Source organism: Lagenorhynchus albirostris, chromosome 3, assembly GCF_949774975.1.
Source record: "Lagenorhynchus albirostris chromosome 3, mLagAlb1.1, whole genome shotgun sequence".
In the NCBI taxonomy this organism is placed as follows: Eukaryota; Metazoa; Chordata; class Mammalia; order Artiodactyla; family Delphinidae; genus Lagenorhynchus; species Lagenorhynchus albirostris.
In genome coordinates this window covers 118833048-118846330 of record NC_083097.1, presented here as the reverse complement: position 1 = coordinate 118846330, position 13283 = coordinate 118833048, and the positions used below count along the sequence as shown (strand labels likewise).

At 44.3% G+C, this 13283-nt stretch overlaps 1 protein-coding gene across 1 annotated transcript in view; it reads left to right on the top strand.

Annotated features, from left to right (window-relative positions):
• FGF1 (fibroblast growth factor 1) overlaps positions 1 to 10882 on the top strand; it is a 102552-nt gene extending 91670 nt beyond the window's left edge. The window contains exons 4-5 of the mRNA XM_060143874.1: positions 2777 to 2880; positions 7550 to 10882. Coding sequence (XP_059999857.1) covers positions 2777 to 2880; positions 7550 to 7744 — 299 coding nt within the window. The 3' untranslated portion in view covers positions 7745 to 10882. The remainder of the gene's footprint in view (positions 1 to 2776; positions 2881 to 7549) is intronic.
• Positions 10883 to 13283: the final 2401 nt, after the last annotated feature.

The window sequence follows — 13283 nt, the reverse complement described above, 5'->3', positions numbered from 1 at the left end:
CAAAGCATTACTGGAAACACAATTCAAGACGTGCAGCTTACTGATGATGGGCAAACAGAATCATCTCTGCAACGATCAGCCTAACATCATTCATTCAGCAAATGCATACTGTCTGTACCCGGAGCACAGGGCACTATGGGAGGCACTGGAGACTGAAGGAGGAACAGGATAGCTAAGATTCCTGCCCTTTCTCCCAAGTGTGCAGTCCCCTGGGGAGGTAGAAATTAATGAGTAAAGCCCTAAACAATAAAAATAAGTGCACACTGTACAAAATGCCATGAAGGAAACAAACAGGGACCGAGAAAGACAATGATGCAGGGACTAGGGTGGCAGGGGTCCTGGCTGAAAGGACTTGCTGTGCAGAGTGTGGAGGGGCACTTGGGTGGGGAAGGCCTCTCTGAGGAGAGAGTTTTAGGCGGAGGCCGGAAAGAAAAGGACCATCTTTGTGAATATTAGGGGAGAGGAGATACCAGCCAGAGGGCAGAGCGTGTGCCAAGAGCCTTAGGCAGGAGGGAGCTCGGGGTGGGGCAATGATTCAGGGAGCAAGTGGTGTGACCCGAGGCTGGAGAGGGGAGGCCTCTGGTCTGTGCTCTCATGCCTACCTCTCAGAGCTAAGCAGAGTTAGGAAGACCGGTGGGAAAGGAGATCGTGGCTTCCGCTTTCCTTCCTGTGAATTAAATAAACGCCACTTGCCAGAGGAGGCCCTGAGTTTCTGTGGCTAAGACTTCCAAGGACAAGAGAACTGCATCTTCAATAAGGGTGATGTAACTATGTATCACCCTTAGGATGAATCATAAGATAAGGAAAAAAGAGGGAAATGAGAAAATACAGACATATTAATAAGGAAGTGGTGAAATGATTATGGTACAGCCCCATAATGGAACACAATTCAACTGGCAAAAAGAAGGTAACTACTGAAGTGGAAAGATTTCCAGTCAGTTGTTAAGCGAAAAACACAAGGTGTAGAACTGTATGGTATTTCACCATTTGCTTAGGAGGAAAAAAAAAAAAAAAAAAGGCAGGAGGGATAACATCTCTCTAGAAGGATATATTCCAAATATGTCTCAGGGGGCTTCCCTGGTGGCGCAGTGGTTGAGAGTCCACCTGCCGATGCAGGGGACACAGGTTCGTGCCCCGGTCCGGGAAGACCCCACATGCCGCGGAGCGGCTGGGCCCGTGAGCCATGGCCGCTGAGCCTGCGCGTCCGGAGCCTGTGCTCCGCAACGGGAGAGGCCACAACAGTGAGAGGCCCGCGTACCGCAAAAAAAAAAAAAAAAAAAAAGTCTCAGAGGAGTTTACTTGTTTGTCTCTGTCTCCCCAGGAGAACAAGCCCCAGAGGAAGGGCAAGTATCCTGTCTGTCCTGTAGCCCCATCAGTTGGGAGTGGGAGGCTGGAAGGACTGAGAGAAGACATTCACCATCTCCTCTTCTATGTTTCCAAGTCTGAAATACGGGAATATATTTCTAAGAAATTAAGTGAAAACAAGGGGTCTAGAGGTGCCAACCGAAACCCTGTATTCCTTCTAGCACCCCTTGCGCCTCAAACTTTGACAAAGTCAACCCTTAGAGGGGTCAGCTGACTCCAAGAGAACTACTGGGTGCTCACTGGTCCCCCGTCTAGATTTCACTCCTTATCATAACAATGGCTATGACCAAAGAAATTTTCCAGAAGAATCCAGAATTCATTTCAATTCCCAAATGGGAACCATCAAATCACCTCTCTCCAGAGTCACTCCAGGGAGGATGAACAAATGAATAATTATCAAGTGGGACTCCAGTGAGGTATCCAGCAGTGAGCAAGGCACCATGGGAGTATCAGTCAGTATAAATGGAAAGAAGGCAACTCAGGGTATCTCAGTCCTTGCCCTCAACTTCAATGTCTCTCAACCTCAGCACTATTGACATTTTGAGCTGAATAATTCCTTGATGAGAAGGGCTTGCCTGGGCGCTGTAGGATATTTATTTAGCACCATCCCTGGCTTCTACTCACTAGATGCCAGTAGCACCATCCCACCCCAGCTGGGAAAACCAAAAATGTCTCCAGACATGGCTAACTGTCCCCTCCAGAACAAAATCATCCCCAGGTAAGAAGCACCATTCCCATCCCAGGTGGCTGCTTCATTCTCCCTTTCAAATGCCAGGGTTTCCCCTCTGCCTGTATCCCAGTGGGGTTGCCACAGAGGTTGGGGGTTGACTGAACTTCATTGTGGGTGAGTTACCTGAGTTTCTTATGTGCCAAGCAATCTAACTTCCTGGGAACCTCTTCTATCTGGGAAAATAACACTATCAGATTTTGAAAAATAACAATCTGTCCATGAGAAGCTCCCACACCAGGAAGGCCCGGGCCATAAAAAGGTACCCCTGCCAAAGCAGGTTGATAACTGACACTGAACACCCTCAGGCTGGCCGGTTGCCGACTCTATGATCCCCCCAAGATCACTGGGATGATGGAGCCAGGGAATTGAATGCTGTTTCCTCCTGTGACAGTGCCCTGTAAAGTGCACGTGGGGTCACGTTGTAACGAACAAGGCAGATGGGTGGGCGAGCCCGCCATCATCTCTCCTTCCCTCAAGAACATGATTCCCAATGGACAGCTTTCTTTGGAGGGCAAAGAAAAAGGAACTGTATTTCTATGTTTTGATTAATTTGAGGCTCATCCGTGAGGGCTCTGTGAGATGAATGAGCAGAATTTTCCGTGGCTAACTGTCTTGGCCGCCAGGCCCTATCGGCAAAAGCTTAGTGTTTATTTACTTTTGCTCGTGTTATTTTTATTTCAGTTCAGCTGCAGCTCAGTGCGGAAAGCGTGGGGGAGGTGTATATAAAGAGTACGGAGACTGGCCAGTACTTGGCCATGGACACCGACGGGCTTTTGTACGGCTCAGTAAGTATGAGGCTGACATGCTTCCAGACTCGGCCAAGGTTTGAGGTTTCCAGAAATCTTGTTACATGGAGTGATGCAAACTATAAAGCGTCAATTAGTCTCTGTTTGTTATTTTTTCCAGCAGGATTCCCACCCTCCACCCTGCCTTATTTTAGGCACAAACATAAAAGAGTTTCTTGCGGGATTCTCTCAAAATACTCCAACGTATTATCACATAGACAAAGAGAAAAAACATTGATTGAAATTTTAGTAACTCATCCAGTCACTCGCTCCAGAATACCCAATCCCACTTCATTATTTCATTCCAAAAATGTTTCTTGAGCATCTACTATGGGCTATGTAGGTGTGTCTCTTAAGGCTTTTTACAAAAATTGCAGAGCCCAGACTCTAGCAGTTGATATTTCATGCATAAAACTTTGAAAATAGCCCTTTTATTCTGGAAGCGTCACCTAAAAGGATAAAAAGTTTAATAACTTGGGCTTCCCTGGTGGCGCAGTGGTTGGGAGTCCGCCTGCCGACGCAGGGGACATGGGTTCGTGCCCCGGTCCGGGAGGATCCCACATGCCGCGGAGCGACTGGGCCCGTGAGCCATGGCCGCTGGGCCTGCGCATCCGGAGCCTGTGCTCCGCAACGGGAGAGGCCACAACAGTGAGAGGCCCGCGTACCGCAAAAAAAAAAAGAAAACAAAAGTTTAATAACTTAATTCAACAAACATTGAGCAAACGCCTCCTGTTGTGCAAGTACAGTTGGGTACTGAGAGGGTGCAAAGGTGAATAAGCCACATCCTTGCCCTGGAGAAGCAAAGTCCAAGAGTCTATTCAGTAGCTAAAATCCTGCTGCATCTCCTGCTCCCTCTCTCTCCTAGTTAATGCTTTATATATGTTTGACTCGGTACATATTGATCTTTGTGAGAAAAGAAGAGAATAGGGTCAATCTGATTTTGTCCCCATTGGTATCTCTGGTAAACGATTTGAACGGAAAGAGAGCTGAAGCCAATGGCTGCAGGTTTTGAAAATATTTCTGGAGTTCAATGATCCTTTCTCTGTAGCCTAACAACTGAACATTAAGGCTTCACCAAACCCCCTTCTTCCCTTTTATGAAAGATGTCTACCAAAAGGCACCCAGTAGGTGGGATTTTAGTTTGGGGCTCCCTTTAACTTACATCAAATCGCCAAGTAGCAATGGGCAAAGGAAACTCCCTCTTGAAGCTGTAATCTCAGCCGGAGTTTGGGATGTGAACACAAGTTCATTTTTTTTCATGCTGCCCACTAGGGCTCAGGAGATGAGACCATCAGAGGAACAGGTAGTTCCTGCAGGCTGTTTGCTGAAATATGGATTGATTTGGACAACTTGAAAGGGTTTGGAGCTAGGCAGTGACTGGTACATAGGGAGTAGACTTTTTTTTTCAGGCAGGCCTTCCAATCAGCAATAAAATCAACAGGCCAATCAATCATTCAATCTCAGACTCATAAATGAATCCCATGCCTCTGCCACTTTGGCAAGTTACTCACCTACTCTGAACCTTGTGTGGAACGAGGACAGTAATGGATAATTACCGCATACTTACATACTTAAGAAGAGTCAGAGAGACAACGCACAGAACCCGCCCACTGGTGTAGCAATGGCAGCTATAAGGCAGTCGGTTTACAAATCCCTTACCCTCATTATTTCTTGCATTATGTGTTACAATTTTATGGCTTTTCCTCCTTTAAATCAATTCTGATGTTTATTATAACTTTCTCTTACTTGTATAAAAATTTGATAAAGACTCCCCTAAATCCAGATACGTCTAGGCTCCAGACACCCCCTTCTCCCACCATAGTCCTGGACATCACTGATTCACCTGACATGTTCACAGGGTGATATTAATACATTATGCCTAAGAATTTTTATATTCCCCCATTGATAAAGATAAGTTCTAAAATATCTCAGGGCTCTGCCTCATGCTCTTAACCCATTTTAGGTATTCATCCATCCTGATACAAATTCACGTGTGTGGAAAGGACATATTTATTTAAAAAAAATAAGTCTGAAAGGCTCTAAAACATTAATATATTTATCTTAGGGAGTGCTACACGGCTGATTTTATAATATATGAATGCCTTTCTGAATTTTCCAAATTTTTTACAGTTGGTATCTGTCACCTATGTAATTGGGAAAAAGCATGCTAAATATAAAAAAGAAGTTAATTAAAACAATAGGCATGAATCAACTCTTCATCCCCGGGCCCGTGGCACTGCACGAAGTGCACAGTAAGCACTGACGAATCCTGGTTGAGGCACAGATAGAGCATCTCCAATTTGGCCTGCTGACTCAGCCTGGGACTCAGCCATTCTGTGTGTCAACTGCTCTAGTGTAACAGACACATCAGGTGGGGGACGTGGCCGCCCCGAGCTTCGTCACAGAACACAGGCCTGACGCCCACTGAGCGGTGTCATGGGGTGACTCCTCCCTTGCAGGAGAGTGGGCAGCCCACCCAGGTCCAAAACTGCCTACCTCCTCCCACCCTTGACAACGTGCATCGAACAATAATGTCTGGATGAGTTCCTCTAGAGGCAACAGAGTCACCTAATTAAATATTACATCTATGTCCCATCTTGTTCCAAAATGATCTGAAGTGTCTCACCCAGTTGTCACTGCACTAGACTCACAGATGAAAAAGGGGCAGAACACTTCCTGTTATGTAGTTCCTTACTAAACAAAGGTAACTTTTCTGAATACTTTAATGAACTCAAGAATCAGATTACATTCATCACCTAGCTGATGTGCACCTATTATCTGCAAAATTCTTTGTCTTGGGGGAGACACAAGGCTGAGAAGATTCCGTCTCTTCCCTCAGTAGGACTGACAGTCTAACAGACAAACATGCCACAAATAGAGAATAAACAATAGGACTGGAAACGACCAGAAAGGGACTCACCAACCACTATATGGGTAAAGAGGTAATATAGAGATCACATGACTTGGAATTGGAGCAAAGTCCATACACAGCATATGTATTTTAATACTCCTGCTTATATCCAAATATAACAAATGTATTCTAAAATCTTGACAAACAGAAAGGGCAAAGAACTGGGATTCCTCCCACTCTAACAGATGAATTTTAGTAAAACAGTAACTGTTGGTAGATATTTTCAATGTAATTGCACTATTTAATATGTTTTAACTATCTCTCCAACTTAATAAATTTACATTTGCATTGGATCCCACTGTATGGATGTACCGCTATCCACTTAACCAATCACCTTTCCATGGGTATCTACGTTGTTTCCAATGTCACCATTATAGCCAATACTTCAAAGAACATCCTTGAAAATACCACTATCTCATAAGCATCAGTTCCTAGAAGTGAAATCCCTGAGTCAAGGGTAATGCATATTTTAAATTTTGATACTTATTGCCAAAGTCCCCTCACAAAGCTTCCGCCAACTTATCTCACCAACAGTGTCTGACAGTGACTATTTCCCACACTCTCCCCCATACTAAGACTTGTAAATCTTTTTGCTCTTTGCAGATATTATAGCCAACATATTAAATCATTTTTGAATTTGCATCTTCTTGCTAGTGAGATTAAATATGTTTTCATAGGTTTATCACCGAATTTTTTTTTTTTTTTTGGTGGTACGCGGGCCTCTCACTGCTGTGGCCTCTCCCGTTACGGAGCACAGGCTCCGGATGCGCAGGCCCAGCGGCCATGGCTCACGGGCCCAGCCGCTCCACGGCATGTGGGATCTGCCCGGACCGGGGCACGCACCCATGTCCCCTGCATCAGCAGGCGGACTCTCAACCACTGCACCACCAGGGAAGCCCTTATCACCCATTTTTAAAACAGCAGACATAGTATGCCATTTTGATAATACCCTAAGTTTCTATCGATATGGCCCTATCTATGTCTCTCTGTGTGCTCATACCTAAAGAGGTACAGAAGGATGTTCATCAACTGTTAGTAGATGCCTATATCTGGGTGGGTGCGCTTTGGGGTGATTTTTTCTTTCTTTTTTAAAAGTAAAGTTGTGATTTTCTTTTTTACAAGTACCAGTCTTTTGATAAGTAGCAAAAAAAAAAAAAAATCTATTCTCACTGAAAAAAAAAATCCTTTAAGTTCCAGGACATGTTTTATGCTTAGGACACATTTTATGCAAGCATTTATGTTCATAACAACACTAAAGTAAAACCCTGATACTGTTGGGTGAAAATCACAAGGGTGTAAAGTATAATTGGTAGGTTTTCATTTATTCTTCAAGACCAAACTTAAGAATGCCCCACTGCATCACAGTCTGGTTTTACCCATTTTGGACGCTTTTCATGGTCAAACCTAGGTGCCAGGCCTCTGCAGAGACAAAAAACCCAGCTCTACCCTTAAGGTACTTAAAGTCATTCAGGATTTCCCAAGTGGGAGACTCTAGGGTCCTGAGCAGAGCAGATGTGAGGGGAGTTTACATAATAGCAGATGTACATTGAAGGCTCATTATGTACTGGGTCCCGTTCCAGGTCGTCATTTCTATCCTCAGAGACAGGTTCCGTTATTTTCCCAATGTCACTGAAGAAGAAACTGAAGCACAGAGAGCCTCACTAATTTGCCCAAGGTCACACAGCCAGTAAACAGAGGAACCCGATCTAAAACCACTCACTAATCATTCTACTCTTTCCCGGTTTTATTTTTTTTTAGCAGACACCCAATGAGGAATGTTTGTTCCTGGAAAGGTTGGAGGAAAACCATTACAACACCTACGCATCCAAGAAGCATGCAGAAAAGAATTGGTTCGTTGGTCTCAAGAAGAACGGAAGCTGCAAACGCGGTCCTCGGACTCACTACGGCCAGAAAGCAATCTTGTTTCTCCCCCTGCCGGTCTCCTCCGATTAAAGAAATCTGTGCTGGGTGCTGATCACTCCAGAGGAGCCCGAAGGGGTCCTCACCCGGTTGACCCCAAATTGTACCCTTGATCATTGGCCGCGCTAACCCCTGGCCCACAGAGCCTAAACTTGTAACGTGCTTCTGAACGCCCAGTTCACTTTTTTTGTAAAGCCCTTCACCCTGGCACAGTTTGGAACCGAGGGACCAAATGGCTTTTAGGGGCCAACTGGCTGGCCAGTCTGGGTCTGGTTTGGAAGTCCAGTTGCCTCTGGGCATCTGATGCAGGCTGAGCCTCCTGATGCTCGGGTGGAACCAAATGAAGTGTGAGCAGAGGGCTGCCAAGTGGGCTGTAACTGCATGCAATTCCCTCTACAGAGTAAAACCCTGCCCGCAAGTCCCCTGAATATCTGGCATGACGCCCTTTCGTCCTTTCAATCCCCCACGATCATTAGCAGAGAAGCTATGGCTACGTTAGAGGAAGGCAGCTTTCCATGAGTGGAAACAGGGATGAATAAATCCCCTCTCAGAAGGGATTCAAATGGCAAGGGGAGACTGACTGGATTCTAGCGGACAGCTTAGAAGGATGGGATCTCAATGCGCCATGAATGAAGGCTGAGAAGCTCAGGCACAGGAGAGCAGAATGAAGGCAAAGCCTTGCGAGTTCTTACAACGCCTTGACTTCCCCAAGGTTATTCGGCAGCAGGAAGCCCCTCAATGATGTCAGGTGGAGCAGAGAACTAGGTTCTTGATAAAAGCCAGGACTCTGGGTATTGGGAAATTCATTTGGGTCTGGGGAGTGGGTGTGGGAGTGATGAGAAAGGGAAACATGGGCTGAGGGGACATTATCCTCCAAAGAGGATGATTCTAGAAGTGAGAAGGAAAGAGAAGGGGATGCCATGACCTGTGCTTGGCCACCAGAAAGCGGAGGCTTTGGGGTCCTGGGGCAGTGCTTACAAATCACATGGGCATCTTGTTTGACTGCAGGTTCTGGTTCAGTAGGTCTGCCGTAGAGTTTTCCCATTTCTCACAAGCTCCCAGGTGCTGTAGATGCTGCTGCCTCTCCCCCCCCCACCCGCCCCCCACCCCGTACTTTAAGTAGCAAAGTCCCTAAAAGCGTTATTCCAATGAAGGGGGCTCAAACCCCGACCCTCCCGGCCACACCCTTAAAAATGCACGTCCCATGGATCTTCCCGCACTCAGGCAGCATCAGCAGTCATGCCTGAGTTAAGGAGCCGGGGTTTAAGGCACTTTGGCCCAATGCCTGTAAAATGCCCATTTAGAAGATATACAAAAGCATACTTCAAAAACGTTAAACCCTCACAAACAGCGTTTCCCAAGACGCCATTTGTGTGGCGGTGACTTATATAAATACGCTTCCTGCTTAAAGTAAACTTGACCCAAGCGGCTAGCAAATTAGAAATACCATTCATCTCTGACATGATACTGTTGCCATGTAAAGGCCTTTAATAAGCCATTTAAATTTACTGTGAGACTATACCTTTTAGTCACATTTAAAAATATATAGCTCAAAGGCAGTTAAACTGATTAGCACTCAGCCACTGAGAATGATAATAATAGGATATGATATATAAGCTCCTCAATTATCTACTACTTAGACTACATTTACCTTAGAAAATGAGATTTTTCTTTGTTTTCCACTGTGCTGTTCTAAATTTTCCTTTGCAAATGGGGATCTTAAGCAATGATATAATTGTGCATAAAAACTGGTGAGAATGCTAGCTCATGTTTTATGATCAACTGCAGTAATTATTAATTGAAAGGTAATTCCTTAGTAACTGAACTATTTTGAATGGAAGAAAAATGACAATTTGTGAAAGTTCAGTGTGATACTACAATTGTGGAACTGAAACACGTTAACGCTACAGTTATATCATTCTGCATTTGTACAGCAAAACGTTTCATAACTGTTTTTGTTTTTGTAACTTGGATAAGACAATTTGATTTTATTTTAGTAAATCTTTGCAGGCAAGTTGGGAATAGTGCACTGTGGCTTGACATCTCTTGACTATGAAGATTTGGCCAGAAAAAGGTACCCACAGAGGAAATCCAAGATATTTATAATGGTCCATAATTTTTAGTGTATGAATCAAATTCAAGTATAACATTGGCCAAAAAAAATGAAAGCTGTGGCTAACAGATGAGATGGAAGTCTGTGGTTGCAGAGACCCAAGGCATTGAGAGGAAGTACTACTGTGACCTTGACAACCTCAGCCCAGTCGCTATTCCTGTATTTGTTCAATGAATATGTAAGTGCCAACGGTGTGCCAGGCGTTTTACTGGGTCCTGAGGCTCCTGGGAACCTTGTGTGTCTGGTTTGCTGCTGTATTCTCTCCCAGGGCATTATATTTATGACGCAAGATGCTGAGGATTCATTTCTTTCAGTCAAGTAAAAACAGAGACTTTGTAGGTTCCTGCTGAATAAACAACACGTCCCAGAAACCAAGGTTTTGGAAGAATTAGCAATCCCCAGCGTAAGATAAACCTCTATGGAAGTGTCAGAGGACATGGCAAGGTAAACCTAACACTTCAACTGCAGAACCGTGTCAGTTCAGGGGGACCACTTTCAAATCAGGAAAAAAAAGGCTGTCCGGTCTTGTAAGGAGGGAGTCAGTGGCAGCTGCCTGCTCCGTTTTGAACATGTTCTCGTTCCTCAAACATGGAGCATTCCTGTTGCTCTCTCTCTCCCTTGAGAAAGTCCTGGAGCCATCTGCCCATCAGATGCCTCTCGTGTGGATTCACTTTCAGGCCAACTGTTAGGAATTGCCTGACATTCTATACAAAGCATCAGGAAAGTATATGCTTTTGGATTGTTTTCAATGTGGTGGTGGAGGTGGTGGAGATCTGTTTCCTTGGAAGGGGTGATAATTAAAGCCTCCTATGGCCAACAGTGTGGACTTACAAAAAACTGACTGGAGCATCACATGTTACTGAAGATCAGGGTCCTTGCTTTGTGTTAGAGACGGAGCCCAGGCCCTCAGCCTTGTAGAACATACTGTTCAAATCAACCAAGTTCCTGGGCTACAAAGCAGACCTCTGAAGAAGAAGATGCCTGTCATTTTACATCACTCTCTCTTTTTTTTTTTGCACCTTAAAAATATTAATAAATGTTCCACTTATAGGGGATAATGTCTCTCTGACTTTTTGAGCATCATCATGTCTCATCTTCCTATTGAAGGACGTAGCCAGCATCCCTGAGGTGTGGCTGCTTGGTTTTCTACACTTAGCTTGTTATCAGATATGAAACTTTGAAGGCTGATAGGAAGAATATTTTTCATTTTGTTTGGAAACCTAAGGCAATCATGGTGCTTTTCTAGGGATCCATTAGGGAAATATATTCAGGAAGTTTGCCCCCTGAAGCAAGGACCATAACTAACTCAGCTGACACTATTTCTTCATCCGTAGCGCATGAAACTATGCTACTATCGTAAAGCTGACCAGCTTGCGCTTCGGCAAAAACACAGTGACCTGAAAAAAATTTTAAGGACTTATTTACAATTTTAAGTCAATGGCAAGAGGTGCATCTCTTGCATCTCCAGGACCTTGATGTGGGGCTAAAGGTTTGCCCATCAGATTTTCTGAAATTATTATCACATTGAAAAACATCTCCTCAAATAAACTCCTGAATCTTATGACTTCTTATTCTTAGGAGGAAGTACACTGTTGCCTAGACATTGTGGCAGAATCAGATCACACACATGCACACTCGCACACATGCAAACATATGCACACACTTACATATGCATGCATGCTCACATATACACATGCATCTATAAAAAACAGTTGGGCGGTGTTTGCTCACTCAACGAATTACATATCACCATCAATCCCTCCTTTTCTTTTTAAAGTTGCCTAAGGCAGTATTCTTCTACTTTTTGAAGCTTGAGCAACTGTAAGAACTTCATTTTTTCTATCCCATTTTCCAACCCAGCACATATATTACCTTTAACATACACACAACTGAAACCAAAAAATGTCACAAAATTATATATATGAAATGCTCTGAGATTTTTCTATTACACTCCCCTAAAAGAGGCTGGTCAAAGATCAATTAAATGGGGTCATGACATTCAGTCACAACCACAGTTTGAAAAACACTGGCTTAATGTAACCATTCTTCTTCCCAAAGATGACCAGACTCTACCAGGATCCTGTATTATGACTTTAGTGTTTTCAAAGGCAGGGTTTGTTCTTGAATAAACAGTACAAGGGGACTTCCTGTTACCCACGAACCACCTGTTTAGAGGGCATCGTGAATTCTTTTAGCTGGTTTGCTACTAATGCAATATGAATGCAATGATGCAGACCCCACAGGCAGCCACTGCTGCCTCCAATGCTGGTCTTAGCAGATTTCTGCTCTCGGAGCCCCGGAGACTTTGACCCTCTCCCCTGCTACGGAATTCTCATCACTTTGGGGCTTGAGGTCATTCCCTCCTTAACTCCCACAGTCTTCACTTCATTCCTCTCTCTAGCCCCAACAATTCCTACTTCGTAACCATTTCTAAACAATACATGAAAAGTGGACTGAGCCAGGAAAAGACTAGAAACCCAGGGCCTCTGAGCATCCTCCCCAGCCTCCATCACTTTTTGGAAATGACGCTCTTATCTACCTAAAAAAAAAAAAAAGAGTATACCATTCATGACTCAGTCACAAGATAAACGTCATTGCTACCAGACTATATCTTATTCAGAGATTCAAAAATTCCCATCTTTGCTGAACCAACCGAAAAGTGTAACCCTGTGCCCTAAATGTTTGAGGGGTTAGGGTGACTGAGAATTGGCAACTGGACTGCAAAGAGAAAAATATAAACGAAGTCACCTTTCACATTTCTCTGAGTGACGTCCTGCCTGCCCTGTGGCAAAGGGGGGAGGGGAATCCCAAATCCTTAATCGCTTTGGGGTTGTTACCATATTAATAAGCATGGTAAAAGTGACACGCTAAACAAAGATGCGCCCTTAACTCGACTTTCACAAATTAAAAAAAAAATGCTTTTCAGGAGCAGTAGTGCAAAGTAAGAAGCCCAGGTAGGCAGTGGGACGTGTATGCTTTCCATTTCAAAATTCCTAAGGATTTGTTTGACAAGCGTTAAAAGTTGAAATGATAGCTCATAAAAAGTGGCACACCGCCCCTCCTTCCTACTTGGCTCCCTAAACCTGCTCTTCACCCGCAGAAAGACTCTCTTTGCCACCATACGTAAAATTTACTCTAAAATCTAGGCAGACAACTTAGCACCTGAGACGTGGGGATCTGACATCGGACGCTCCAGATCCCCAGGATTCATCTAATATCCTCTCAGGTTACAAGGGAAATGTACTAGTGAGTCTTGGGATCTTTCTGTAACATGGTACCCACTTTGCGGTTGACATATTGACCATGACATACTACACTGTTAGCTTTCCACCAACAGCTATAAAATTAAAGAGAGAAACCAGGTCACACACAGCCTGAAGCCAGAGAGTGGATTCGCTTTAAAAAACGCATATATTGTAGGACCTTGTTTTGGTGTTTTGGGGTCTTCTGGGGGGTCTG